This window comes from Antennarius striatus, chromosome 17 (genome assembly GCF_040054535.1).
Source record: "Antennarius striatus isolate MH-2024 chromosome 17, ASM4005453v1, whole genome shotgun sequence".
Lineage (NCBI taxonomy): Eukaryota > Metazoa > Chordata > Actinopteri > Lophiiformes > Antennariidae > Antennarius > Antennarius striatus.
Window position 1 is genome coordinate 3101016 of NC_090792.1, and position 27355 is coordinate 3128370.

Consider the following 27355-nt stretch of genomic DNA (forward strand, 5'->3'; position numbering starts at 1 on the left):
TACGCCAGCTTTAAAAAAGGAACTTGTCATTTAACCAGAAGATCCACATGCAGCATTATAGAGCAGAGGTAGAATCCCAGCAAAACAGAGGGTTTGAACCAAAATCAGCTAATTGTAGTTTGTTGTAGAGTTCAATACCAAATTATTAAATTTAGGCAAAAGTATAGAGATGTAATACAGAGGCAAAAATCTAAACCGAAGCAGGCAGGAGCTCAAACTAAAATCTTGCGGAGACCAAGTGCAAACAGAGTCGTACAATGCACCCTCTCGCATTTGCGACGTCGTCTCATCGCAGATTTTTGGTAGGTAGTCACGTGATAACTTACGCACATTCTATTGGCTGATGGCATCCGGAAGTGCGCTATGTTCTGTGAGTCTTGCACTTCAGTGAGACAAAACAGTGCTTTAAACAGTCGATGAGAGAGTGGGAAAAGGCAATACAGGTAGAAGGTGGTTTAATATCAGTATGGGCAGGGTTCATAAATGTTTAAATTACCTTAAATAATAAGATAAATAGGTTGTCGTTCTATCGAGGAATTCGTTAATCGCGTGTGGTTCCTGGAACGCATTAACCGCGAGGAAGAAGGCGCACTGTATACAGTAATCCCTTGTTACTCGCAGTTAATGCGTTCCAGGAACCAACCACAAAAAACGGAATTCTGTTACATGACGATGAACTATTTATTTTATTATTTAAACGTTTACTGTTATTTAAACGTTTATGAACCCTAAAATCTGCGATGTAGTGAAGCCGCTCATCTTGAAGTGCGAAGAAGCGAGGGGATTACTGTAAATATTCAGGTAAATCAGAAGGCTGAAAAGACCGATCCATACTTAAATGACATGTGAAAATACTTTTTATTAGTTTCCTTTTTATTAGTATAACATCTGAACGTTAAACTTTTTTTATGTGCGGAAACTTTTCATCCAATAATATTGCTTTGAGATCTGCCAGGTCCAAGGTTTGGGGAGTTTTTCTTTCTTTCCCAACATAACCCTGATGACGTGCTCAACAACCAGCCAGCAAAAGGAGCAAAACGTTGTGACGCATTTTTACAGTTTTAAGGTGCTGAAGTACATTATTTTTGATATATCTTGTATAACTGAGTCTGTTCTGTTCTTACAAAAGTGCCAAATGTTACCAGAGATTTACACTACGCTATTTAAAAGCGTTTTCCTCAGATATGGCAAAGAGCTTCTTTTCTAGACTCATTTGGACTCAACAATCACACAGGGAGGAATTGCAGGGAGAGTATATGAGAGAGCAATTTCTACTCTGACACTGGACCCAATAAACCTGAATGCAGTGGAGCCACAAGGGGCACCTTGGACCGAGCTACATGCTACTTTTTCTTGATAGAAAAGCACTCACGCTGTACCTTTACATTAAAAGACTGGATGCCCGGTGTATACACAGGAGGTCTGAAATAGTCTTGAAAATGTAGGAAAATAAGTTAAAATAAGGGAGGAACAGCCGAGAGCTCGATTCAACAGAAATAAATCACACTATAAGGTCTTCCGCCTTTATTTTTCTCTCTTCTATCAAAGGTGAAGTTTCAACTAAAACAATGTGTGTTTGTATGTATTTGTATATATATATATATTTTACGTCACCTAATAATATGCTTTGATAGTATTATACATTTTGAAGATATAAAGTTAGAAATGAATAGAAATATCCCTCATATAATTTTACAGCATGTTTTTTTATGTCATCTTTTGGGTGAAGTACCCAGCAATCAGTATGAATCATTGATATAAACACTAATGACTGCACATACAACATTTTTCGACCTTCCTCTGCTGCACTGTTTTTTGTTATTTTTTATTTTACAATCTGCTGATCTGACTGTTAAATGGTGATGGACAACCCAGTTTATCAATCAGACTTCTGACCGTTCAAGTATTCAGGTGTCATTGTTCAGATTGATAACATTTCAGACATTACATCTTGTTTTTTCTGGTTAAATCTGACAAAAAAATTAAATCAAATCAAATGAAACACGACTAAAAGGGATTGCTCAGTAGCTTTCAGATCTCCAGTAGGAGTGGATGAGGAGCAGGAAGTACAGGGTCAGGTATGTTGGTGTGAGAGCCATGGTGACTCAGCTTCCAAAACACCAGTGATGGAAAGAACCAAAAAATATAATCCCTATGAAAGAAACAATATTTCTAACAGAAGCAGTTGTTGATCATTTGCACTGTTTGTGATTAATAATTGTCAAATGATCAAAATTGGAAGAAATGTATTACTCTGGAGTCTACAATATTCACTGAATCTGGATAAATATATGGACAGAAAGAACAATGGTGAAACCAATATGGAATGAGAGTGGGCTTCAGACTTTGCATTAAAAACCAGCATGACTGCAGATCCAACATAACTATATGGGTTTTGAAAAAATCACTGCAAGGATATTCAAGTTATTATTCTGGCACGTAAAGGTAAAAGCTGACATTCTGTTAACAACCTTCAGAAACGTGGCAGAAGTACTGTAACATTCCAGTTACTTTTTAGAAATCATGAACGTCTTGTCCTCCAATCTCATGAGGACCCAAAGCCAACATCTATGATGGAATGAAAGTGGTTTGTTCCCATGGAACCTGCTTATCATTGAAGGCAACATTATACTAAATAATAATGTCTTTGTCAGACCTGTTCTTGCTTATTTCAGCAAGACAATGTCAAGGCAGAAGTTGCTGTAACATGGCTTTAATGTAAACTGACTGGTCTGCAAAAAGTCCAGACCAGTTCCCCATTGAACATGTTTACAACTCTAGCATTAAATTCAGAAAGTAGATCAGTTTGACAATAGATATCTTTTTTATAGTATTCATTTGGATGTACCACTTTTTTTTTGGTAAAGTTTCATACAGCCTCCTAATTGTTGAAGAATCTAGATTATAAATATAATTATTTTAAAGGTATAGAACCAACATAAAACCTTAATATCAATTCACCCAAAGTGCATGTTTTTGGAGGTGGGGAAGGTCTGAAGAGAACCCATGCAGACAAGGGGAGAACATACAAACTCTGCACGGAGCGGGACCCGCCTTTTGTGCTACAAACACACATAAGATGCGATCTTTTTTTTTTGTCACTTTGAAGGGCATCTTGTTTGCTTTGCATTCCTACACAAAAATGATTGGAGGCAGAAGTGCTATCTTGTCATAATTTGATTTTGTGCACGCATAATTAATATCCCCCCTCAGCATGAATGACTTTGATAATTAAATTACTCTGGAGATGTCTTACTTGTTCATCTAGCGAGACTTTTTTTTTTTTCAATCCTACTAATCTTCCTTCGAAATTAAAACCTTCTACAGCTGAATTTTGCTTTTGTTGCTAATTAATACGTGCTAACATGCAGAGCAGCATCACAGAACAGCTAGCGCGGCTGAAGCCAGACTTGTTGAATCTCCTTCACCTAACATTCCGACCACAATGTCTGTAATATAAGAAGGAGACAAAAGTTCAAGTGTGTTTCTGATGAGTAGATTTTTATCTTCACACTGAGCCTTCACCTCACACAGCTAGAGATTGAATTCAATCTGCGGTAGACTCTTGATAGTGAAACAACTGTCAGGAATGCGTCCGTATCCACAAGGGAGTCATTGACTGAAGTGAACATCGATGCCGTGGCTTTAGTTACTGGTTTCCAGCAGCTCAGTGGAGGCGAGGGCTTGTCAGTGTAATCCACTTTGACAGAGTTTCCTTCCACCCCACCACCTCTCTGCAGAGCTCCACTTAAGATTTACCTAAAACCATTTCTATTTGGTTGACATAAGTAGAGCAATAATTTTTTCTAGTAATTACTGCTGAGGAACTGACAGGGGGTCTGCATGCAACATGTTGTAGTTCTGAGAAAAAAAGTGCTACAGATTTTGCAAATGTAGGTAGTTTTTTCACTTCTGTGCACTCCTGACTGGATTCCACCCAGAGGCTATTTTACTACTTGACTGATATTTTCAGCCACATTGAACTTGGGGGGGGGGGGGGGGGCAGGTGATGTCATTGTTTTGTAATGACTGCACACCTACCTGTACCGTGTGCATAATGTGATAGAGGTGCGACATGAAGTAGTTTGCTATTGTTTGGAAGAGTTTCAGGATTTCTTGTTGATGGATAATCTTTAGCTGCAGGAACAAATTACCGTTTGATGTTGTTAAAGGTTCACTTATTTAATCCCTAATCTGGTTAGCCTGTAGATTGTAAGTAATGCATCTGTTCTTCTTTGAGAATAGTGTGATTTGCATGTAAATGTAGCGCTCCTGCAGCGATCAAGGGTTTTGTCAACACGTAATGCTTCAGGATCTTTAGAATGAATGTTCTTTACTACATTGTCATCAGTATCAGAGGGATTAAACTTCTCTATACCTTTAAAATCTGAAGCTTGTCGCAGTATGTTTGGTGCTGTGAAGCAATTATTCTGACTATTAATATGCTCTGAAGTTGTTACGATTTCTGACAACCACACGTGTCTCAAATTCCATTCTGGGTATCCTCACAAAAGAACAGTTCAGCCTACGAGAGAACTGTCTTCTCAGCCTCATCAATAAATCTCTCAGTTCTAGTGTTTCGTGCACTGCTTTTACAACATCTGTAGTTACTCCACTACTGAGAACATCTACCCTCTATCCTCAAATGCAATTATAGCCTGATGTTAAATCTCACCTTCATCTGAAAATTGTGAGAAAAGATGGTTTCTTATGAACTAACGGCCCATATAGGTACCTAGTCTTCTAACAGTCTTCTAACAATCCCCATCGGGGCTCAGATCATATAACATGCCTGCATCCCCTGGAGCTAGTGACTTATTAATTGACTACCATAGATTCTTATATACTGTATGTTCTTCAGTGTTTCTTTTGATACTGTGGACCACGACACTCTCCAAAGACAGTTTGAAAACCCTCATCCGTCTGGAGGAGTGAAACTCGCCTTGTTCCACTCATATGTAAGTTTATATTAACATAGAGAAATTAAGGACATTTGTCTTTGGTAGATGATTTCTTTGTTGGAACAATGCTTCTTGGGAATAAATCTTGTATTCTTGGAAAGCCTGTTTATTCCCCTTTTTAAATGCTGCTACACTTGTAAGGAACATGCATTTGTGGGGTGAGCAGCAGAGCAAAGTATCTGGGTTGCACCCACGAAAAATGTGACAAATCTTTGCCCAGTCAAACAGCTTTTTCTAACAATGGTGGATTGGATGATTGAAACTTGAGGAAATAAGAATTTAACAGTAATTTATTTAACAAACAGGAGCCTCAGTCACTCTGGCACAGACAACACGCCCAAGCTAATCCCACAAGTCTTCAATGGGGTTGAGGTCAGGACTACTGGCAAGTCCATCCTCTCCAGTCCTAAATTTTGGAGGTAGTCTCTGATAAACCTCGCTGAATGGGGGCGAGGTTTGTTATCTTGGAGTATAGAGTTTGGTCCCAGACTGTGGTAACGTGGAATTGCCAGGGTTGCAAAATCTCTTCTGATACCTCTCTGCATTGAGATTACCTCCAGTAATGACAAGCTTTGTTTTTCTAATGAGGGAGACGCCACCCCACACCATCACGCTGCCTCCACCAAATAATGTTACTGTGTTGGTGCAACAATCAACACAACGTTCTCCACGTCTTCTTCACACTTTAGCCCATCCCAGGCCTGTCTTGAGGAAAATGAATGAATGAATGAATCAATCAATCCATCAATAAATCGATCTATCGGTCTATCAGGCCCTCAGCTACTGCTGTTGTGATTTTATCTTTTTGCTGAGGTTCACTGGTCAGAACAAGACTGCAAACTGCTCTAACTATTTCCTCAAATCCTCTGGAGGAGACATGGTAACGGAACTTAAGTTTGTAGAAAACCTCTATTGAAGGAGTTATGTGTCTATACTGAAAATCAAATAAATGATGTGCTGTTACAAATGTCAAATGTCTTTGGACTCAAAGAAGGAATTAATCAAAAAATAGAAGTCTCTCTATTTACTTGATGAGAAAGATTCAGAATGCTGCTGCCTGAGAACATGACAGTAGGTCACGTCACTTCCCTCTTAATTCATATGAAGAACTACACAAACTAATGGTCAGTGTAATGTATACTTCTGATTCGGACCTGTTTCCTTATCATCCTCAAAGGAAAAAACTTACTTTATTCATCTACTCCAATATGTAAGAAAATATAAAAGTCTTATGTGGTCACCAATGACTGTGCTAGACCAGGCATGGGTGAACTACAGCCTGTGGGCCATTTATGACCCATTGTGCTTTATAATCGGGCCCACCAAATGTATTTCAACTACCGTATTTTCCGCACTATAAGGCGCACTTAAAAGCCTAAAATTTTCTCATAATCCCGTAGTGCGCTTTATAATCCGGTGCGTCTTATATATGGATTAATATTCATATTAATATTGGTTAAAAACATGATCGTTGAAAAAAAGCCGGCAGTCTGGCTGCCAGTCATGCCGCACTCCGCCACCAGAGGAGCCCCCTCACAAGGCACTCGGGCCTATGCACCCTAACAACGGTAGTCAAGGGGCGTCACCGAAACCCCAGCTCTGAGCTGCTCTCAGACGGTAGAGCAGACTGTATATAGGAGCACCGGTGATTACGTAGCAAAACATAAGGAACTTTCAACAATTTTATTAATAAAGTTTGACTGACTGACTGATCTCAGTATTTCTAACTATTTGACGTCGGAAATAACCCACTTTAAACTGAATTGGTCTTAAAAGTGCCATTTTGCTGGAATCTAGTGACGGTCCATTCTATTAGTCTGTGGAAACACACGGAGAAACTGGCATTAAGGTGAATGAAAGACCCTCAAAGCTGAACTTCCAGCCTTTTCTGAAATTTCAAGAGCGGTCACTGCTAGACAAAGGTGCCAACGGGTGTGCTGCATTGATTTACAAATGTAGTTGATATCTCTGGGGGGGCGGCGGAGGGGCACATTCAGGCTTGTGTATTCTATCTGCAGAGACGTGCGGTGAGATTCACGGCGGTGAGACACCGACGTTAAAGTCAGTTCTAGGAGTAAAACAGAGTCACATTTGACAGTAAATTATCAGCCTGACATTAAAAACTTGTTAAACAATTGTTTAGGACACACAGCACCAAATAGCTGCACCTCACCTCCGACTGGACTACCGATCGATCGAAACAATATTTAATTAATAAACGAAGACGAACGTCGGAGCTTAAATATCTGCTTCTAACTTCAGATCAGGAAATAATCCGCTCTGTTCGCACTGACTGCACTCGTTATGAATTTAACCAGTTTTTAATGTCAGGTTTTTTAATATATGTGTTGACTTCTTTTTAAGATGGCAAAGAGATCAAGTGATCAGGTTTCCTTGATGAGGCTCAGAATGGATTATTGACATAATAATAGGGGCCATTCAAAGGTAGTCAGGAAGTCATGAATGCAATCATTTATATATGAAATAAATAATAAAACAAACAAATTATTGAGGGTGATCCTTATAGTCCAGTGCGCCTTATAGTGCGGAAAATACTGTATATGAATAGTTAAATAAATGCAGTTTTAAAACAATTTTTACAATAAACCTTGCATATATATGCTTTGCTGCCTGTTAAAAGCCAAAATCTTTTACATAATGGTTTGTATATATCATTAGCATTCGGACAAATAAACACTCCATCTGGTTCTCAGCTGACCTGCCTGTCAAAACCTTTGGCCGCCCCTCTGTTAGACCTTTTGCAGATTTTACAGATATATTTTTACAATTTGACCAAGACCAGCAACAACATTGAAATGATGCTTATGCATATTTACAATAGTAACAGTAGAAAGTAATTGTATGTATTAATGCATCTGTAACAGGGGTCACTGTATAATGAGTACTTTTGTATACAAGAATTTACAAACACTCTTATGATAATATATTAATTTATTGATGTGCTAGTTTGAATGCTGTATTTTTACTTGAAATTAGTTTTACATTAAGACACAAAAATGTATTAAACATGCGTCCTCTGCATATTATGAGGCATATATTTTTTCTTTAACTTGGGCTGTTGGAATTTTTGTCTTTGCCACTGTATCTTATTGGTGAATTACATCTGGGAATACTGGCTGTTCGAATGTTTAACTCTACACTTCCACCGGAGTATATCGTTTTCCTACTGCTGTTTGTTCAGTTCTATAGCAGTGTTTTACTCAACGTAATCTCAGTTAAAGCTGTTTATATGTTTTTTAATATTGTATTGTTTTCATTATTTCCACATCTTTATAAAGGGTTATACAAACACGGTCTGCAGACTGCTTTATGTAATGCTGCCATCAGGATAGACAAAGTATTAAGATTTTTTAAATAAGTAATTTTTTTCAAATTTTATTATATAACTATTGTGTGGGGCTGTTTCCTCACTGCAAAAGGTTCCGGGTTCCATTCCTTTCTCTGCGGAGTTTGTATGTTTGTGTCTGTGTGGGTTCTCTCTGGGTTTTCCGGCTTCCTGCCACCTCCAAAAACATTCCTTTTGGGTGTTTTTGAGTGGTTTTCTGTCTGTGTGTGGCCCCGTGATGCCCTGGCAAAGCATCCGGAGTGTACCCTGCTTCTTGCTCGTAGCCAACTGGGGTAGGCTCCAACAGACACATGACTTACAAAGTGGATTAGAATAGTCCTGTCTTTAGGAAGATGAATGAAAGAATGATTGACTGACTGACTGACTGACTGACTGACTGAATGAATGAATGAATGAATGAATGAATGAATGAATGAATGAATGAATGAATGAATGAATGTATGAATGTATGAATGAATGAATGAATGAATGAATGAATGAATGAATAGTCTATTTTGTGCAAGATCACCTTATATGGAATTTATCTCACTTCCCCTCTTGGTCAGTGTTTCCACCTCCTGACATTTATACACACTGCTCTGGCTAAAGACTCTTACACACAGACAGAATATACCAACTGATATTCTACCTCCACACACACACACGCACGCACTCACACACACACACACACACACACACACACACACACACACACACACACACACACACACACACACACACACACACACACACTCAGGTTACTATTGTTTCTTTACGTCATGGACGGATGTCTACAGATCTGTGTCACTGTGGAATACTACTCAATTTGTGATATGAATGATTTAATTTGGAAAATAAATATTTATAGTATTTCATTTTGTCCTGTCTCAACAAAAACTTTTTCCACTACACATATTCATAGCCCAGCACACCGCTTTCAAAGACAAAGTTGTTTTCATGCCACATTAACCTCTTTATTACCGCTGTAAGCCAGGTGTCATTAAGTATATATTTTAGCTTTTTGCTAATGTTCATTAGCCCCCATGAAAAGCCCAGGTGCACCCGGGTATTTTCCACAGTCAGACACTCGTGCTGGAGGCTCACCGCTTCAAAAAAAGCTATTAAACAGAGACAAACTTTTTCTGAGATGAATGTAATCCATCAATTTAATCACCAAGTGTATTTTTTTTCCTGACTTTCACAACACCACAACAGTGGCAGGTGAGATTGTTTCAACCCTGTTTCATTCTGTCATTAATGAATGTCAAGAGAGATTTTCTGCCGGCCTTTTTTTTAAACCCGCTTTGGGTCAGTTTTGTCTGGTGTCACTTGTAGGTGTGAAGTGTGGAAGATAGCACAGTATTTTTATTTTTTATTCTATGTTTGCCTTAAAAGACAGTTAGTGTAACCTGGCTGGACAGCTGTTAGCTGAGTGACCTGATTCCAACTTTTTGTCATTGCTAGAGATTAGTGAAACCTTATGGAGTGAAAAAAGGTGGAAGAGATGTCAGATCTCTTCAACTGAAGATTTTGAAGTACCTGATAATATTAATAATCAGACACATGGGGAAAATGATCAAGAATGAGTTTGTTAATTTATTATATTGTATTGAAGTAGATCTCTGATCTCGGGTGTAATCATCCAACTGCACCTGAACAAAGCAGTGACGGGCCAAAGTTAAGGTGAACCTGTCAATCTAATAGGTTTTTTTTTAACCAGGGTTCTTTAAAAAAATATTTAGTTATGAAAAAGAGCTTGTAAACAATCAATGAGGGCAGAAGCTCATCTTATTGTTCATGTATTCTACCCAGGCTCCGTCCCCCCCTTCGCCCTCGGCTAACGAACCAAAGTATGAGAAGCGTTGGCTGGATGCTGTCTCCCTGCCCTTATTGATGGCCAGAGTCTCCAGATACAAAGCCGGCACAGATAAATTAAGGTAAGGGTAATCCAGCATGATATAATTCAACTCTAAGGTGCACAGTTCAGCGAGCACAGTTGTTGGCTTAGCAAGCACTTTTCATTTGGACCGGAGGATGTTAATGCCAATATCTATGCACAGGCATAAACGGCTTAAAAGGTCACCTCAGCTGCGACACTCCAGCTCAGAAGGTGTGACTATGAACACCAGTCAAAGTTAAAAAAAACAAAACATTTGATTTTTAGACCCGTTCTCTTTCTATTGATCTTCAGGCATGGTGTTGTTCCAGGGTTGTTTCCTTTGGAGGCTTTTTTTCAATCAAAAGTTTTTGCTCGATAAACCTGAGGACTTTTTGTTTTACATTAATTAGAAGAAAATTCTCCCACCATCTGGTATAACTCATAACTCATAACTTACAGATCCCATAGAGCATGCAAATATGTAAAACTGAGTTACATCCAGTTATTCTGGCAATTAATTTCCCATGCTGTCACTCTCCTTTAATTGTTACACATTGTCTTTAGTTTTTTTTCTGTCTTTTCTTTAGTCTTTGTGTATTTTTTTGTCTTTCCCGAATAGATATGTTCTTTGCTAAGTACAGATATGATCTAATTTTTATCATCAAATTTGTACAAGGAACATTTGTGAACACCTTTACATAATTATGAAGGGTTTTATTATTTTTTTATTCATGCAACTGTCTCAAAAATCAGCCTTATGGCAATTAAGGTGTGAATATCATCATATTTAAAAATCAGTTTGACGCAATGTGTTTAAGTCCATGTGTGTGATTATGAGAAACTGCTTTTAAAGTCAAGGAACTTAATATAAACTACTTTCTTATTAGTTTTTACTGACATTGGAAATTGTTTCCCTTAGCCAATTTCCCTTATCATTTCGTCCACTCTTGCTTAGCGGAAGCCTCTTACTCTTTAGGGTGTGTCGAATTCTCTCAGGACTGTAGACTTAAAGATGTTTATTAAGCCTATTTATTAGACTTCATTGGATATTGTTCGGTCTTAAGCCTGAGGCAGTTTCCAAAGATAAGGAATAATTATATGTCCTGTCTGTCAAGGTTAAAGTTCAGCGTAGGACTCCTAGTTCATCAACACTTTACTGAGAGGTGGTGATGGGTGCTGGTGATTTGGAGGATGGGTAAGAATCCAGATAAGACTAATGCATTGTCGAAAAGATTTTTTAAAAGCATGTCTGATTTTTAAATAATAATTGGAACATTGGAGGAGATCCTCAGCAGAAGGATAAAGTGCCTTGAAGCTAGAATTAATTTGTTATTGAGTGACAGCTGAGGTTTCTATAACTGGTAATCTCTCAGTTCCAGTTGCATGAGGAGCTGGGGAAGGTGTTGATTCTCATGTTCCCATCTAAAGTTAGTATGGAACATGTTGCTATTATGCCTGGGAGGCAACATTATGTTCCTTGAAAAGAAGATATGCTTCCACTTGGTATAACAATTTATTTTTTTTTTACAAGTAAATCCATTCCATGAGATGAAATTGGGAATTGCATTCATTTTTAAAGGAGGAATCTGAAAAAAAGGCCACTGGCAGTGAAAAAATTGGCTTTCTTTCCTTCCACTTTACAGATATCCTTGTTTGTGAAGTGTCAGACCAGCTTCTTCATCTGTGAGGGAGGTGTCCTCAGCCTCTTGTTTAAACTGTTAAACAGTATAAACATGAAAGAAAGGAAACTTGCGAATTAAAAGGCTTTCTCCTATCTCAAGTGTTGCTGGCCAGTTTCCAGGTGTGAGTTGATTCTGAAAAAAAAAAAAGCTTTTCTACTGCTGTGCTTTCCTTAACCATTGTCAAGAAAATTGAAAGGAAACAGAAAAGAAGCATGCAAGAAACTCAATTGTCCAGAGAAGTTTGATGCCCAAAGATCTGTGCCGACCAGCTGCTGCCCACCTTCACCAGGGTCTTTAATATATCTCTGGATCTGGATGAGGTGCCCTCCTGCTTCAAACAATCCACCATCCAAGTCCCCAAACATTCCTCCATCACAGGATTGAACAACTGCAGTCCATTAGGTCTCCAGAAACAGTGTGTGCTATCCTTTCAGTGCTATCACTTCCTTGATCAATAACCTGTATCAGTCCAAGATCAGGAATTGGCCAGCTAACCTAAACCTAACACCTTGCCCTTTGTGAGTCAAGTTTAGTTAAACTACAATCAAATTCCTTGTTTCCGTGCAAAATCGTATCTGATAAAGCTACTTCCTTTACAGGACAATAATAAAGAAGAATAACTATTTAATACTGTGCTTGGTTCAGTCCTATGCAATTCAATTTAATTTGAAAATCTCTATTTTATTTCAGGATCATCTTTTTCTTATTTAAGTTGTAGGCGTAGAACATACTTTTGAACATCAACACTTCATTGACCCAAACACATTAGGAGTTTGAGTCACTGTGACTGCATTATTAATAAAACTTAATGCTAGTGTGGGTTTTTTTTCTATCTGTTCTTCACTATAATGTTCATTCATATTGAATACATTCTTTGTGAACAAAGTTTCCAATACCTTAAATGAATATTACATTTAAATGAAGTGAGGTTAATTTGAGTTTGCACAAAAAAAGGTCAGTAAAAGCTTCTTTCAAATGGCTGCTTTTTATTTAATGATTTAAGTGTTTCTTTTGAAGCTGAATCAATACTTATACTTTCACCAGCACGTTATTTATATGCAAGCATCTGTACTTCATACTTGAGTAATGTAGTTCTAATTTCCCCATCTCTACTGGCCTACCTGCAAGCATGCAATCTCTTACCACCAGTGTCACAAGTAACTTCAATAGACATCAGTAAATTGAAATATCAGACTTTGATGATGCAGTCCTTTACTTCTGCTTCAGCTGTCTGCTCCCAGTTTGATTCCTGTCATGAAAGTTTGTCTGATCTGTACATTTCTTGGTAGAAATTCAAAAGCAAATTCCATCCTATGATTAATTATGATGAAAATGAAATGTCCCAAGGCTTGCCTATTTCCTCATCTCGCTAATGAGGAAACGCAGCACACTTTCCCCTCTCATTGTCATTTACACTGAACGCAACAGCTATATTTCTCCTGAAAAATACCCTTTCCTTCTATAGACTTCATGTATCATTCTACGTGTGGACTGGGTGGTACGTCTCTGCTCTGTCTCAGAGGATTTATTGCTGCATAGTCAGCAGGGAAGGCAAAATAATTTTGCAGATGCATGAAAGAAACACACCCCCAGCTGCTGTATCTCAGGGAGGATTGCAGAGCTCCTCGCTGAAGGTGGAGCAGTAGTAGAGCTCTTCTGGAAGGCCGTGTTTTCCTGACAGTGACTCACCAGCTGATTTCTGATTGGATGAATGACTTTGTAGTCCGTTACTTGCATTTTTATCCTTCCTTTCATCTCTCCCGTTAATGTGTGGTCTCAAAGGTTGCGCTTTAATTGAAAGGGATCTGATACGCCGTACTTCTAATGCCATTTCTTCAGTTGCTCAGAAAAGAGAATTAAACATCTTTTTTTTTCTCCATGGTTTACAAGACAAAAACATTTATAACAGAACAGAGCATTTTTAAATGATGCTTTGTAGTCATTCACTTGACAGCATGAGGCTAATTTGGGTCAAGCAACACAGACTCAGAAATAATTTGCACCCTTGTTACATCAAAAAAAGGCGTTTAAGCCCAGTGAAAATCACTGCCGGAGAGCTGCTGGGTCAGAATGCAAGACTTTTAACAAGGCTTTTTTTTCCAGATACTGTATAAAAGCAATGCTCACCAGAGGGTTTGTGGGGAATGCTGACTTTGTAGCATCTAACCTCAAGCAACTGACTGAGGGAGAACTGTGTTATTCAAGACCATCTTTAAAAAATAAAAAAAAACCTCAGCATGCGATGCCTTTTCTCAGCCTTCATCTCACATACTTCCACATCATCTTCATTTGCAATACGTAATCGGTCAACATTGTTTCTTTTTCCAACACGAATGGAGTCGCATAACCATCAACATGTTCGCTTCCATTTTTGTGACAATAATCTCTGAGGCTAAACGTGTCAGCAGGGTGAAAACGCACTGAAATTAGATGTCAGAGTATCTCATTTTGTAGAGCGCAATCTCTCTTTGATGACCTCATCAACACCCCTTCTACTGAGAAATTTAATTGTGTTGCCAAAGCTCTGCTGTTACCCTTAAGGCTCTCTCCGAAGAGATGACAGCATCCAAAAAAATTGAGGCCAAAATAATTCTGATCCACTTTTTTTTTTCTTCCCGTAAATATTTTGTGAAGTGTAGCTTTCTCATCTTGAACTGACCTGTTAGTCATTTGTGGATGTCAGGCAGAGCTCTCTCTCTCCAGTTTATGATTTATTTTTTTCCACTCAAAGAGATTTGTCAAGATTTAGTCAGTTTGAATTATATACTTGGTAAATCTAAAAAAAAGAGAAAGTTGATCTATTTTCTAGTGACACTTTCTAAAATCAGTGCAATGAGTTTTGCTGTTAAATAATTCACTCTCTGTATGAACCACTTTTCTTTTCTATCTCTTTCATAAAGTGGTTTTTTTTTCCTCCCAAAAGCTGGCAACTGTTCCTTTAACCTTTTGTCCAGCTGCAGCTAATAGTACATTCACACACACCCCCACACTGTTAAAGACAGATAGCTTTCCCTTATAATTACTTGTAATTGAAGCCATTAGTTGGGCTCTGCTTTCTATCTTGTGGGTACATTTGATGCAAAAAAACAACAACAAAAAAACAGTTGCATTCTGTCTACAAAAAGGAATCTTGTGGCTCTGCAGAGCTTTTGTTATGAGAACATTTATACAACTGTCACAAAAGCTTGAAGCTCAGCAAAAAAAAATTCTACTTACATAATGCAGTACAAGTTTGATTGAGGCTTAACATAAGAAACTACAAACACCAGCTTCAAAAATACTGCTTTCAGTCTTCTGGAAGTTTTTGTGTCTAATTTTGACCAATGTCCCTCCAGGTCCAACTGTTTTGAAGTCTTTGCCATGGATGGAGCCAACGCCAATATTCTTCAATTCTGCACTGCAGCAGAAAGCACAGACTGGCTCCAAGCAATATCTACAAATATCAATGACTTGACACTAGAGAATGTAAGTCAATCTCTAAAGATTGAAAGTCCAGTGCAGCTTCCCATGAGCCTTTGCTGAAAATGACAGAAAAAACGTGATTTTTACTTTTGGAATCATTTTAAATGTATGTTTTGTGGTAAGACTTTCTTGGGTTTTTTTTCTTCACCCTACTCTTGGATTATTTGTTAATGTTTTGCATGATGTCATTAGAATTAAATGATTATTTTAAGTCATTCAATGAGTGCCAACAAGGTTGGATTATTTGCAGATTGGTCGGTGTGTGAATGGGATTATGGAAAAGCTAATGGTTATGATGAATCTTGCGATTCTTGGGTAGGAAGATGCATCTCAAACTATTCTATTCTAAGTTCAGGTAGTAATTTATGGTCATGTCAGGTAGAAAATGTGTCAGATACATTTGGCAATGACATGAATATACTTTGATTTAATGAATTTATCTAATAAGTTATTACTCGTGTCACTTTAAAGAGAGGATCTGTTCGACTTTGACTGAAGAATGTGCTTTACTGGGTGTCACTCCAACTAGTTTGTGGGGTATTAAAGCAACGTTTTCGACTATTATCCACTTGCTGTATTTTATGCCACCTCAGTCCAAAAAACACAAAAACATGTAATAACCATATTTTCCCCTCAGTTGTTTATGTGTTTTGGCTTTTAGATTTTTGACAGATACTAAGACGAGTGTAGCGTGGTGTTAATGTTCCTGACAAACGCTCATGTCACCTCTCCCCCCTCTGCTGACAGTAAAGAGGCTCTCTCATTCCTAATTAATGACTGCTAAGTAGTCGTTCTTCTCTACTCTCTTTCATTTCCTCCTATTTCACTGATGATGCGATGCATTTTTGGTGAGGACGTAGACCAAGCGTATGCCAGGACTCGTGAATTGCACAGCTGCCTTTTTTTTTTTTTTTAAAAAGTGTGATTAATTCATGCCTGCATCACCTAATTACATACGTGGTGTGATTGCTAAATGGCCAATCAGGATGTAATTGTGTGCACACTTTGGGAGGGATTAGAACTTTTATTTTAATGACCCACCACCTTTAAATAGAATCTGTGACACCCCTCATGATCCTTTAAGTGTTGTTAATATGAATGACTGTCATCTGCCATTGTGGGCGATTACATGCTGCTGTTTGATATTCTTTTTGGAGAGACTGCAGCTGAACAGATTGGGCAGCTTGTTAGTGCTGCATTGTACGAGGGTTTCAGGCTATCTCCAGTTTCCAGCTGAGGTGAGCAGAGACAGGAGCAACAATCACACTGGGACACAGCAGGAGTCCATTCATTGTGAAAATGTTTGCAACATTTCTCTGACTGCACAATAATCTTCCCAAAGAAGGGTACATAACATTTGAAACAGCATTTAATTCATGTGTGCTTGCTCGCCTTAGATGGGTGTGTCACGGCTTCTATTTGTTCTAGAAATACGCAGGTAGTTTTTCAGACTATTAAAGACTCAAGGTGGTCTTAATGGTTTTACACAATGAAGCACTGATAGCTGCTTCTACAGGGCTTCCTAACCAAAATGTGACAGATTCAGGATGTCTTGCTGGTCTGGGATATGTCCTGGAACTCAACCATTGAACATAATGTTCATTTATTAAACTTCTTGTTGTTGTAAGTTGGTAACCACGATACCAAAATGAAATAAAATGTTATTACTGGAGTGTAAAGTAATTATTGTATTGCATTTAATCCACATCAGCCATTATCTAAAGAGTTTTGAGTGTTTTAAAGTGATTGTGTATTGTAAATAAATTATTTCACAATGTGACACAAAGTGTATTAAGCAGAGTTTCTTTGATAGATAATTAAGTGTGGGTATATGCCGCCCTGTTTCTGACTTGGTATTCTGTGTGACATGCAGTTAGAAACAGAATGCGGTGAACACTGAGACCCAGCGATGAATTAAAAATATCACAATGGCACAGTTCAATGGAGTCAGATTATAATTGTTGTTTTGTTTCGTTCCTCTCATAGATAAAGATCATCAACAAATACTGCTCTTCAGATGATCAGGTACTCTAACGATGACTAATCCACACATACAGATGATACACAGTGTAATTGTGACTTAACTTGCAGCAGTAATGTCCAGTAGTGGCTACTCACAACCATTCCTGGGTGATGAATATATTATTTGTATTGGTGGATCACTCCCTTTGTGTATTACACTCAGTTATACTACAGTATTATTCTCTGGGGAGGTGATTAGATGTTATGACTGTGACAGTTGGCTGGGTGTGGTTCATTCTGGGAATTAAACATGATGAAGGGTCAGAGGTATAAAAAGAAAAAAAGAACTTGATTGGCATATTGTACTGAAAATGAAACATTTGTTTGGATCTTTATGCAGGACACGTCGTGCAGGATCATATCATCTTTATACAAATGCAAAGCAAAGCATGGTTTTTGTTTTGCTGCTAAGACTGCAGCAACACCACACAGTGAAGTGTCTTAAGTGTTCTATGTCAAATTATCAGGAGGAATTTCTATAATAATGTGTGTTTGTGTTGACTTTGCAGTATAGATTTCTACACATTCTTTGCTTTTTATCCGTTTGTGAAATGAACTGACTGCCGTCCTCTCGTCCTTGCAGATTGTTCACATGGGCTGGGCTTGTGAAAGTCCTGAGGGCAGCGCTGCTGCTAGAACTTCAGCCTTCAAGTTTCTGGCACTGAGAGGACCATATTTTCATATCTTCAGACATCCCCCGGTAATTAGTCCTTTATCAATTTAAAGTTTCAATTTCTATTTCAGATATTTTGAATATTTAAAATACAAAGCTGTGGGGGGAAAAAAAAAGGTCACTCTCCGGATTTGGACTTGTTCTTTGTGTATCTTACAGAACGTTTGTACGCACATTGCATCAGATCTTCAAATGTGGTTTAAGATAATACAAGGACAACTGAAGTGAAAACAAGTCTTTTATTGAATAAGGCAACAATGCTATCAAATACCCAAATCACCAGTGAGAAAATACATCTCCTGTTGAACTTAAAAGCTAGAGGCTTTAGCATAACAACTGCAGGCTGGTGGTCCACTATTTTTTGCCTTATTGCAGCCACATTGGAGGGTTTTTGGATATGAACTGTTCATTTCAGGCCTTCTTGCAGGATCTATGTGGGGTTCTGGTCCAGACTTTGACCAGAACACTCCAAAACTTAACTTTTATTCTTTTTAAACCTTTCAGAGGTGGACTTTCAGTCATGCTTAAGAATGTCCAACATTCGCCTTCGTATTTTCTGGTAGACAAAAGAATTATTTCATGTCATTCTGGCACTGAAGGAGCACAACATGACAACAGTTCAGTGACACCTCTCTGCTGGGCTTTGGGTGTATTGTTCTTATGTAATGCTGTGTTCGGTTTACGTCAGATGTAACAGGACTCCTGTCCTCCGAACACTTTCATGCTTTCAAAAAAATTCCCCCCAAAGAAGCTCAGAGGGTCATTGTGTCGGTGTGTTGTTGTGAAATTTAGTCGAGCTTTAATGTCCCTCTGGGGTAGCAGTGGCTTTTTCGTCTCTGTTCTCCTGTTGATATTCACCGTTAGCCCATTTCACTGGAATACTGGAGCTGTTAACACCAACCTTTACTGAGGTGGAAGAGATCTGCAGCTCTCCTGATTGTTTCTATGGCTGTATCATCACCTCCTGAATGAGCATTGACTTTGGTCCTGGAGGAATTTTTTGAATTTTGTTTGAAGATCTGACACCGTTTAGCAGGAAATCCACACAAAAAATAGAAGAAATCAGTAGCAGTCCCATATTTTACATAGCACTATAAACAACACGTCCTGGTTTTTACTCGTTTGAAATAATTTTGTTAATAATGTGACCCCTGTAGCATTGGGCTACATAGCACACACTGAAAACAGGGCAAATCAATAACTGAATACTGTTTATTCTGCTCATTATAATGATTTGTTCAGGGTCTGTTTTACATTTTTTTTCTGAATGTCAGATCATTTGTGTGATAATTTAATGCAGCTACGTACTGATCTGAGATTGCCCCCCCACCGCGCTGCATGCCTTATGATTTTTTTAACAAGCATCTGGATGCTTCAGTTATAACTGATCTCACTGTATTTATATTAAACGTATATTAATATCATATAAATGTCAGTCTCACTTTGCGCCAATTACTCTTAGAAAACATTGCCTAAACCTGTAGAAACCCCCTCAAAACACCAGGTTTAACTGTGTGGTTGTGTGACATTCAAAATGAGACACTGGTAATAAAGTACAGTAGACACAGGAGGCATCCCATTGCCCAAACTACTCACATTAATGCCGATAATAAACCACACTAGCGTATTTAACTGCTTTTACCAGCACTCCACTTTTTAGTTTATATAACATCTGATAGATTATATCTACATAATAATCACATTTTTTAAATCTGTCCAGTAGGAACCTCAAAATGTCGACTCTCAGCAGGACAGTGAAAGCCTTTAAGCCGGCAGGTTTTGCATTTAACACCGGCGTTGACACATACTATAATTAAATCCTCTAAGCACAGCTTCACACGAGACCTCTGAGACATTGTGTTTTCCAAATTAAATCTACTCTGCAATGAAAAACAACTGGACATTTAAAATGTGCAATGTAGTTAAAAACCTAACAGTTTATTCAATAAAATGTTTATACATGCAGCTTGAGGTGAACCAGAGGGAGGGTGGGGGGGTGCCACTGGTCATTAAATGATGTTTCATGCAGGTCCATTATCAGCTTACGATGCGTCTTCTTGACTGCCAGGGCTGGCGGACGGAGGATGTAGCCTTTCATGATGTGTTTGTTTGTGATATGACATGAGCTCTGTTCTCCCATTAGTGTAAAAGCTGCTGTTATGCAAAATGTGGCCCTTTCATCTTCTTGCTTCATTTGTGTTTCTGTAGGTTAATCACATTTATTCTCTGAACACTTTGAGATGGGGAGTGGACATTATGAGTTGTTCCATCTCTGCTGTCCTATACTGCCTTCTGTTGGACAGCGTTTGTCACCTTTAACACAGTCCGAGGGCTCCTGAGGTTTAATATGTATTTGAAGGTTGCCAAAAGGGTTTTATGAACAAGTTTTTCTCTTCATGAATGTCTTAGAAATGCTGTATACTGAAAAATATGTTCATATTCCCATCTGGCCACAAAGAAAACATTTCGCTCTATGTTTAGATGTTCATATCTGAACGTTAACGTTTAAGGACCTCAGGTGTGATCAGTTTAAATTGCATCCTGCAAAGTTGAATTCAGATATATTTTATTTATTTTCAAACTTTGGATTGCAAAAAAGAAAAGAAAACAAACCTCAGCTTTAGGGGGACAGCTAACTGTGTCGATAAAGAACTGAGGCAAGTTCATGTAAAGTCATCATGTTCAGACAATGGAGTGTTCACGTGATCTGTTTATGCATACTTTTAACTTTGACTGTTCAGTCAAAGGCGATAAATAAAGACAAGATCCTTTGTTTTTTCAGCAGATGATATATTATTATTATTAGTCGGTCAGAAACTCTTTCATTCTTACATTCTAGTACATGTACTGGTGGTGATGGTGGACGATGACTCCGCTGAGACGGTTTGAACAATGAAGTTTATTTATTTAACTGAGTGGTGATGGATAGGTGGAAGACACATCACATTTATTCAGAAGTCAAATACAATTCAGTTTTTTTAAAAAAATTCTTTGCAACAGCATTTAATGACATTATTCATAAATATACAATTTGATAACAATAATGTACATTTCCACATGAAAAGCAAGAATTTCAGATGTTTATGATATGAAGTTAATGCTCTAGACATCTGTGTTGGTTACATGTTGCAGATGTGGGGCTTTTCTTAAAGAAAGTTCTCCCTCATCAACATTCCCTGTTCATTTGTTGGTACCGTTCTTGCATACAGTGGAATGGAGATGCAACCCCTTTTTCTCCCAAGAGAAACCTTTCAACTTGTGGTGACGGCAGAAAGGGTGACAATGGCTGTCCCAAAGTCTGACGATCAGTGTCTGGGGGATATGATGCCGCTTCCAGACCAGAATCCTCTTTGAATTTAAAAGGAGAAACCAGATAATAAAAGAGATAGCCATGTAAAAATCATAACGTCATAATCCATGATTGTATCCTGTTTCTGCACCATCTTTTTATTTGGGATAGCTTAAGGCAGTTGTCGATTGACAACTGTGTAAAATATGTATTTTTTCCTGAGAGTTAGCAGAGATCGATATCAGTCTAATATTAGTGACTTTCTGCAGCCAAGAAATGAGCAACATGAAATCTCCCCATGAAAACAAGCAAGACTTTTTTTTTTTAACAACGATGAACCAAACAAGATAAAACCTGTTTCTTAATCCACCAGCTCCCAGCTGTTGCATTGGATTCACTTCACAGACATGAAACGTTTGATCAGCTGGGGCAAGAACAGAAAAAAAAATTAAAATTTCCCAAAATGCCAGACTATTTCTTGAAGAATGATCATAGTTGACTCTCATAAGTTCTGTGACATACAGCTAAGAGGGGTCAGCCAGCTGTTTCCCAGCCAGCGTTCCATTTCATCGGAAAAATTGTTTCCTTTCATATATCACTGACACAGCCTCTTTTGGAGAAAATGAAGTGCCTCATCTTGCCATAATGTGGAGGTTTTATGAGTCCGTATGTAATGCAGGTGGACTTGGATTTCTTGCCTGCTGCGGCCCAACGTGTTGCATCTTCAGTTCTGTTCTCTCGCTTGTTCCGATCTCCAGCTCAGGCTGACGGACAGCTTTTTCCGTGTGACACATCACACGGTTACCAAACGCCATGTGTTGCCACTCCTCCTCTGCATCTGTGCTGCATTTATAATCACAGACGATGATTCCTCTGTTTTGTTTCTGTAGCGGCAGAAAAAGCCTGACCTCGCTGAAGCAGAGGCTCTCACATTGAGCTTGTTAATACCATCAAACAAGTTTGTTGGGCAGTCTGCCCTTTCTCACTTGGGTGGGGAGATTTCTTAGCAAACATCGTGGGTGGGAGCATGCGTTTTCTCCAGGGATGTTTCTTGTCAGCGTTTTGCTCTGAAGCACCCAAATTCTTGTTATATTTTAAAGTTCATTTGTTCAAAAAAAGCGTACCACTTTTGCACACTCGAATGCAGAGACGCTGCTTTTCAGAAATAAATACTATTCTTACAAACCATCTTCTGAATCTTTGCAAAGATGTTTGTTCACTGGAGAAAAATAACCTTCGTGGAGTATAAGTTGTCTAAATGTTCCAGGAAAAATATGTCTTTTTGAAACTGAACATGCTGCGGGCAAAACAAGAAAAATATGGATTATAGATTGACAAAGATGTTTACTGAATCATAGACTGAAATTTCTTTGAAGTTGATAAAATGTGAATTTTTTTTTTTTCTATTAGCTTTATAGAAACTTAACTCCAGCCTGAGTGCAGGTGAGAGCTGAATGTAGAGCAGCTGAAAAAAATAAATAAAGAAAAAGATGTGCTGTTTGACTTGATACAATTTAATTAAATGGAACCAACAAATCATGTTGACAAGGTGTTTGTGAGAGACGAGATTGCATTAAATATAACGGACATGCTGTGGAGTAGTTGGAATTATTTGTGTGAACTGGAAGCCTGATGTAGATGTGGAGGGGTGGGGGGTTGTAAAATGCCAGAACAACCCTCTGGCTTTTGTTGAAATACGGCGGTGGCCAATATCCCTGAAGTAGAGATGACTTAAATATGCACCAGGACAGTATTAGTGGATGTGCTTTAATGAAACCCGCTGTGGAAAAATAAAAGCCACCAAGGATCTGCTTGTCTTTATGAGTTAGCACGTTCTATGTAAAAATACTTGCACTGCTCAGTCTAGCGGGGTTCCGCGGAGTTGAAAGTTATCCACTACGCATCAGCGCTATATTAGTTCCTTTACACTGGAGCAATCACACTGTGGTCTGACCCTGCAGAATCAGGGTTTTCAGAGGTTAACCCTGTAAGATGCATCAGAATTAGCTGATAAATAACAGTCTAGGTTGTTACATCACCGCTTCAAAAGCAGTGATGTAGTGTAATTTTCAGCGTTTGCTTGTAAGTCCGTTACTCCGCTAGTCTGTTCGTCCGTCCGTCCGTTCGTTAGTTAGTCCACCAAATATCTTCGCAACCGTTGCAGATGGAAAGAGGAAACAAGAAGCCCATTACTCAGGCAGCAAAGGGGAGGAAAATGAGATGATGATCTTGACCTTGAGAAAACAAGGTCAAGGTCAAATTTGAGCTTTTGTACACTCAGTTACTGGATAAAGATAGAAAGACGAGAAAGTAGGCCAGTGTAAGACCGTAGATCAAAGCTACTGCTTTGATCTATGAAAGTAGGTCAGGGTAAAATTTTGAATTCAGGGGTGTCGCAGGATGTTGCAGTCTGTGACTGCACTGGTTCTTGTTTGTAAGTGTGATTGGTGTGTTGCTGCAGCACAAGAGACAACGCTTCAGAGCCGGCTGTTGAAACTAAGCAAAGCTCATCATAAACAATCACTTATCGATATTAATTAATCAGAGCGCTCGTAATGATCAGCGGGTCTAGGGGTTATATGTTGTTTGTTGACAGTCCTTTCACTTCTTTTATTTTAGTTCTGTATGTAGATAGCTGGAGGCAGGGGGGTGAGGGATGAACATCCTCCTTGACATGAAATTCAATGAACGCATTTGTTACTTGACCTCATGAATTTTAATTTTGAAGTTTGGACCATTGGTTGGGAAAAAAGAAAAATCATTTACTTTGTCGATAGTCAGTTTTTATACGTATTTTGGTTAAATCAAATGAAGAACTAAATCATCAGTCAAAAAATCAACAGGGAAAATAGATTTCTGTAATTTCTATTAAAAGTGTTCAACAGCTCTGTCTCAACTGGCAATGATTAATAGGACGGATACTGCAAGTTAAATTAAATTAAACTTTAAACGTATCTATTTTCCCACAGGACAGGCACACCATCAAAACAAGTGCCCTCAGGGTTCTCTTAAACTTAGAGCAAGAAGAATCCTTGGATCTACCTCTTTAATTAAAATCTAATCTAAAATCCAGGGTTAACTTTTGGAAACATGATCCAATCTTCCACCATATTGAATGAAACTATCAAATAGTGAAATTATATATAAAGCCCCAACATTGTTAAATAAGAACACATCAAATAGTTTCTATGCTAACCTTCTACCAGACAGGTAACAACGCTCACAAGGGGACTTATCTTTACTTGTTATTGGTTACAGGTTAGTAGTTATGGATATTTTTAATTGTGGAACAAGTAGGAAGATGGATCTTAATTTTTAAAGTTCTCCCCTTTCCATAGTTTTTCCTCGTAAATTCAGCAAGATAAATTCATGACCGCCGACACAATAAACTGCCTGCTTTTTACATTTAACAGATCAGTGCTGCTGACTGGGAACATGCTGAAACAACATATAGCCTCTATGAGGTTCTTTTCAAGGTCCACAAGGTATGTAAAGAACAGTGTTCAAACTTTTATGACTTCATCCTTCATTTCTCGTGGTTGGCTGTTTTTCTGTCTTCTTAGCAGATAGCATAGTGTTCCAGGAAGTCTTACTAAACACAGTTTTCTTGACCAGAGGTGATATTTTTTTTCCTGATTCACATAATAGAAAAAGAAATATCCTGAAAATTTGTTCACCCTGGGAAATAAGGGATGTTCTGTTTTATTCCCTCAAAAAACTCAAACATTTAACAACTGAAGAGGCAGCAAAAACCAATTCCCTCAACATGCAATGAATAAAATGTCTTTCTTCAGCTGTGGATGGCTGAGGACTGCTGGCTGCAGGCGAGGCTCTACTTGGGGCTGGATCATTCCCCTGAGCAGCAAGACAACGAGTCGCTGTGCTTCAGCATTCTGGTTGGCCACGGCCAGAGCCACACCTTCAGGGTAGAGCTGGCCACCGACCTGGCTATCTGGGAGAAGACTTTTCAAAGAGCCGTTTTCTTGGAGGTACAGCGAATACGAGTGAGTATAACCGTGCATCGCGCCCGCAAAATGTCTCTGTAGCTTAAACCAAAAGAACCCCGACACTGTTAGATGTTGCTTTTTAAAATTTGCTGCCTGGATTAAAAAGGAGCTCTTAAAGCAGGAGTGCCTCTCACAACACCTTTTTCCCAAACTCAAAGAGCGTCATGAAGCATTTGATGTTTGTTGAACAAAGACCCAGTGCTGCTTTGAGTGCCTGAAGTTTTTTGGATGGGCTTTAATGAAAGGCAATTAGTTGCAACAGTAGATGAAGATTCTGGGCACCCAAAGTCTTATACAGCCTCCACGTAGAACATCATCAGGTATTTATCTAAGATCTGAAGTTAATAAATTAAAGTCACAACATCTAAACCCATATGGACAATAGATTAACAAATAAACTTTGTATAAAATGCATTGGCATAAATACGCAACAAGAAGATACAGACAAGCTCTAACAAAAGAAACAATCAGGTTTCCAAGAAGAAACAGATTTAGGTATTAAATTTGATACGTCTTCAAAATTTACTGAGATGCAGGCTTAAGAAAATGTTAGTGAAATTGCTTTTTTTCAAATTAATGATGATACCAATGCAATTTCAAATTTTTGATCAAACTATAGGACAATTTTATCTACAGGTGCATGCAGTGGCAATGATTCCTCACCTATTTAGTGAAGATTTGTGAAATGCAGCCATTGAATTCTGTCGATTTAATGCTAATGGTGCTGCCATTTTAAATGTTTCAGTAGATAAATACTGGTTACCTCTGGCATTGGTCAGCTGTGATTCATCCAACGGCAGATGCAAAAAGGCTATAACCACCAGTAGCCTCCTGCTGTGACAGATGTGTGTGTGTGTGCGTGTGCGTGTGCGTGCGTGCGTGCGTGCGTGCGTGTGTGTGTGAGAGAGAGAGAAACTGAGAGAAAAATAGTGATCTGCTACTTTCTGATCACTGGCAGACAGTGACATAAATGAAAAGGTGATAAGAATTGATTTGTTGAAGAATATACTGCAGAGTTTCTGACCTTGTGTGTGACCTATTTATACTTGTGACCACACATTATACGGGAAAAGAGGAAGTATGCCACATGTCGGTTCTGACTCTTCATAAAATGGCCAGCGGGCCTCCTATAATTTTTACCCCCACTCCTACCCGTTTGCCCTTCGAGTGCAGCCAGCCAAAGATAAAATCTGAAAATGCTGTGGAGCCTCAGGGCTTTGGTGCTCGGGACCCTTAAGTAGAGACATTTCTAAATATTATAAAGCAGAGCACCTGTCAGAAGATGTTTGAGTCAGTGGGTTACTGAAATCTTTTCTGGGTCAATGCAAGGACCAGCCGCAATTAAAGAGCTTCTCATTTCACCAGTTATCCTTTTAGAATACGGTATATGAGAATTAAACCAGTAAGCAGCGTGGTTGGCTCTGGCATGGCAAACTGGCTTTGTAGCAAAAACCCTCAATTTAAAAATCTTATGTATTTAATCTTTTTTTCTGTTTGTGGTCACCAAGAGTGTTCCATCTTAATTCTGGACTTACAGTTAATTTCGCAAATGCTAATCTTAAAGTTTAAGAAACTGAATCTGTTTTATTTGCTGCAACATGCTGTTTCATTTACTTAAAGGTTTGAACCAAACAGAAGTTGGTTATATCACTACCATCTCAAACATGCAACCGGTTGCTTTTCATTCTCTATGGTCGATGTTTCTGCAAACGTTTCAAGGAGTTCTGTTGATACTTTTTATTCCATAAGAACATCCTCTGCAATTTCCTGTCAGATGAATTGATCCGATGGTGCATTTGTTATTGATTAGGAGTCTTCCAGAATACAAATGGAATCATATAGTAGAGTAGATCATACATGGATTGTAAAGGAAAGCTTTCTGCTATTTGGAAGACAGTAGAAAAAACAAAACAAATAAACAAACAAACAATGTTTCTATTCAATATTTCTTTCAAAAACACAACAAGGCCGTGACAGATACAGTGACTTGTCAAGAGATGACAAAACATCAACAGATGGACAGAAGGGCGGACA

At 38.5% G+C, this 27355-nt stretch overlaps 1 protein-coding gene across 1 annotated transcript in view; it reads left to right on the forward strand.

The window, feature by feature from the left end:
- Positions 1 to 27355, forward strand: part of sntg2 (syntrophin, gamma 2) — a 49587-nt gene that overhangs the window by 14178 nt on the left and 8054 nt on the right. Inside the window, exons 9-14 of the mRNA XM_068339271.1 lie at positions 10120 to 10244; positions 15204 to 15333; positions 17317 to 17355; positions 17936 to 18052; positions 24728 to 24799; positions 25109 to 25318. Of these exons, the coding sequence (XP_068195372.1) occupies positions 10120 to 10244; positions 15204 to 15333; positions 17317 to 17355; positions 17936 to 18052; positions 24728 to 24799; positions 25109 to 25318 (693 nt within the window). The remainder of the gene's footprint in view (positions 1 to 10119; positions 10245 to 15203; positions 15334 to 17316; positions 17356 to 17935; positions 18053 to 24727; positions 24800 to 25108; positions 25319 to 27355) is intronic.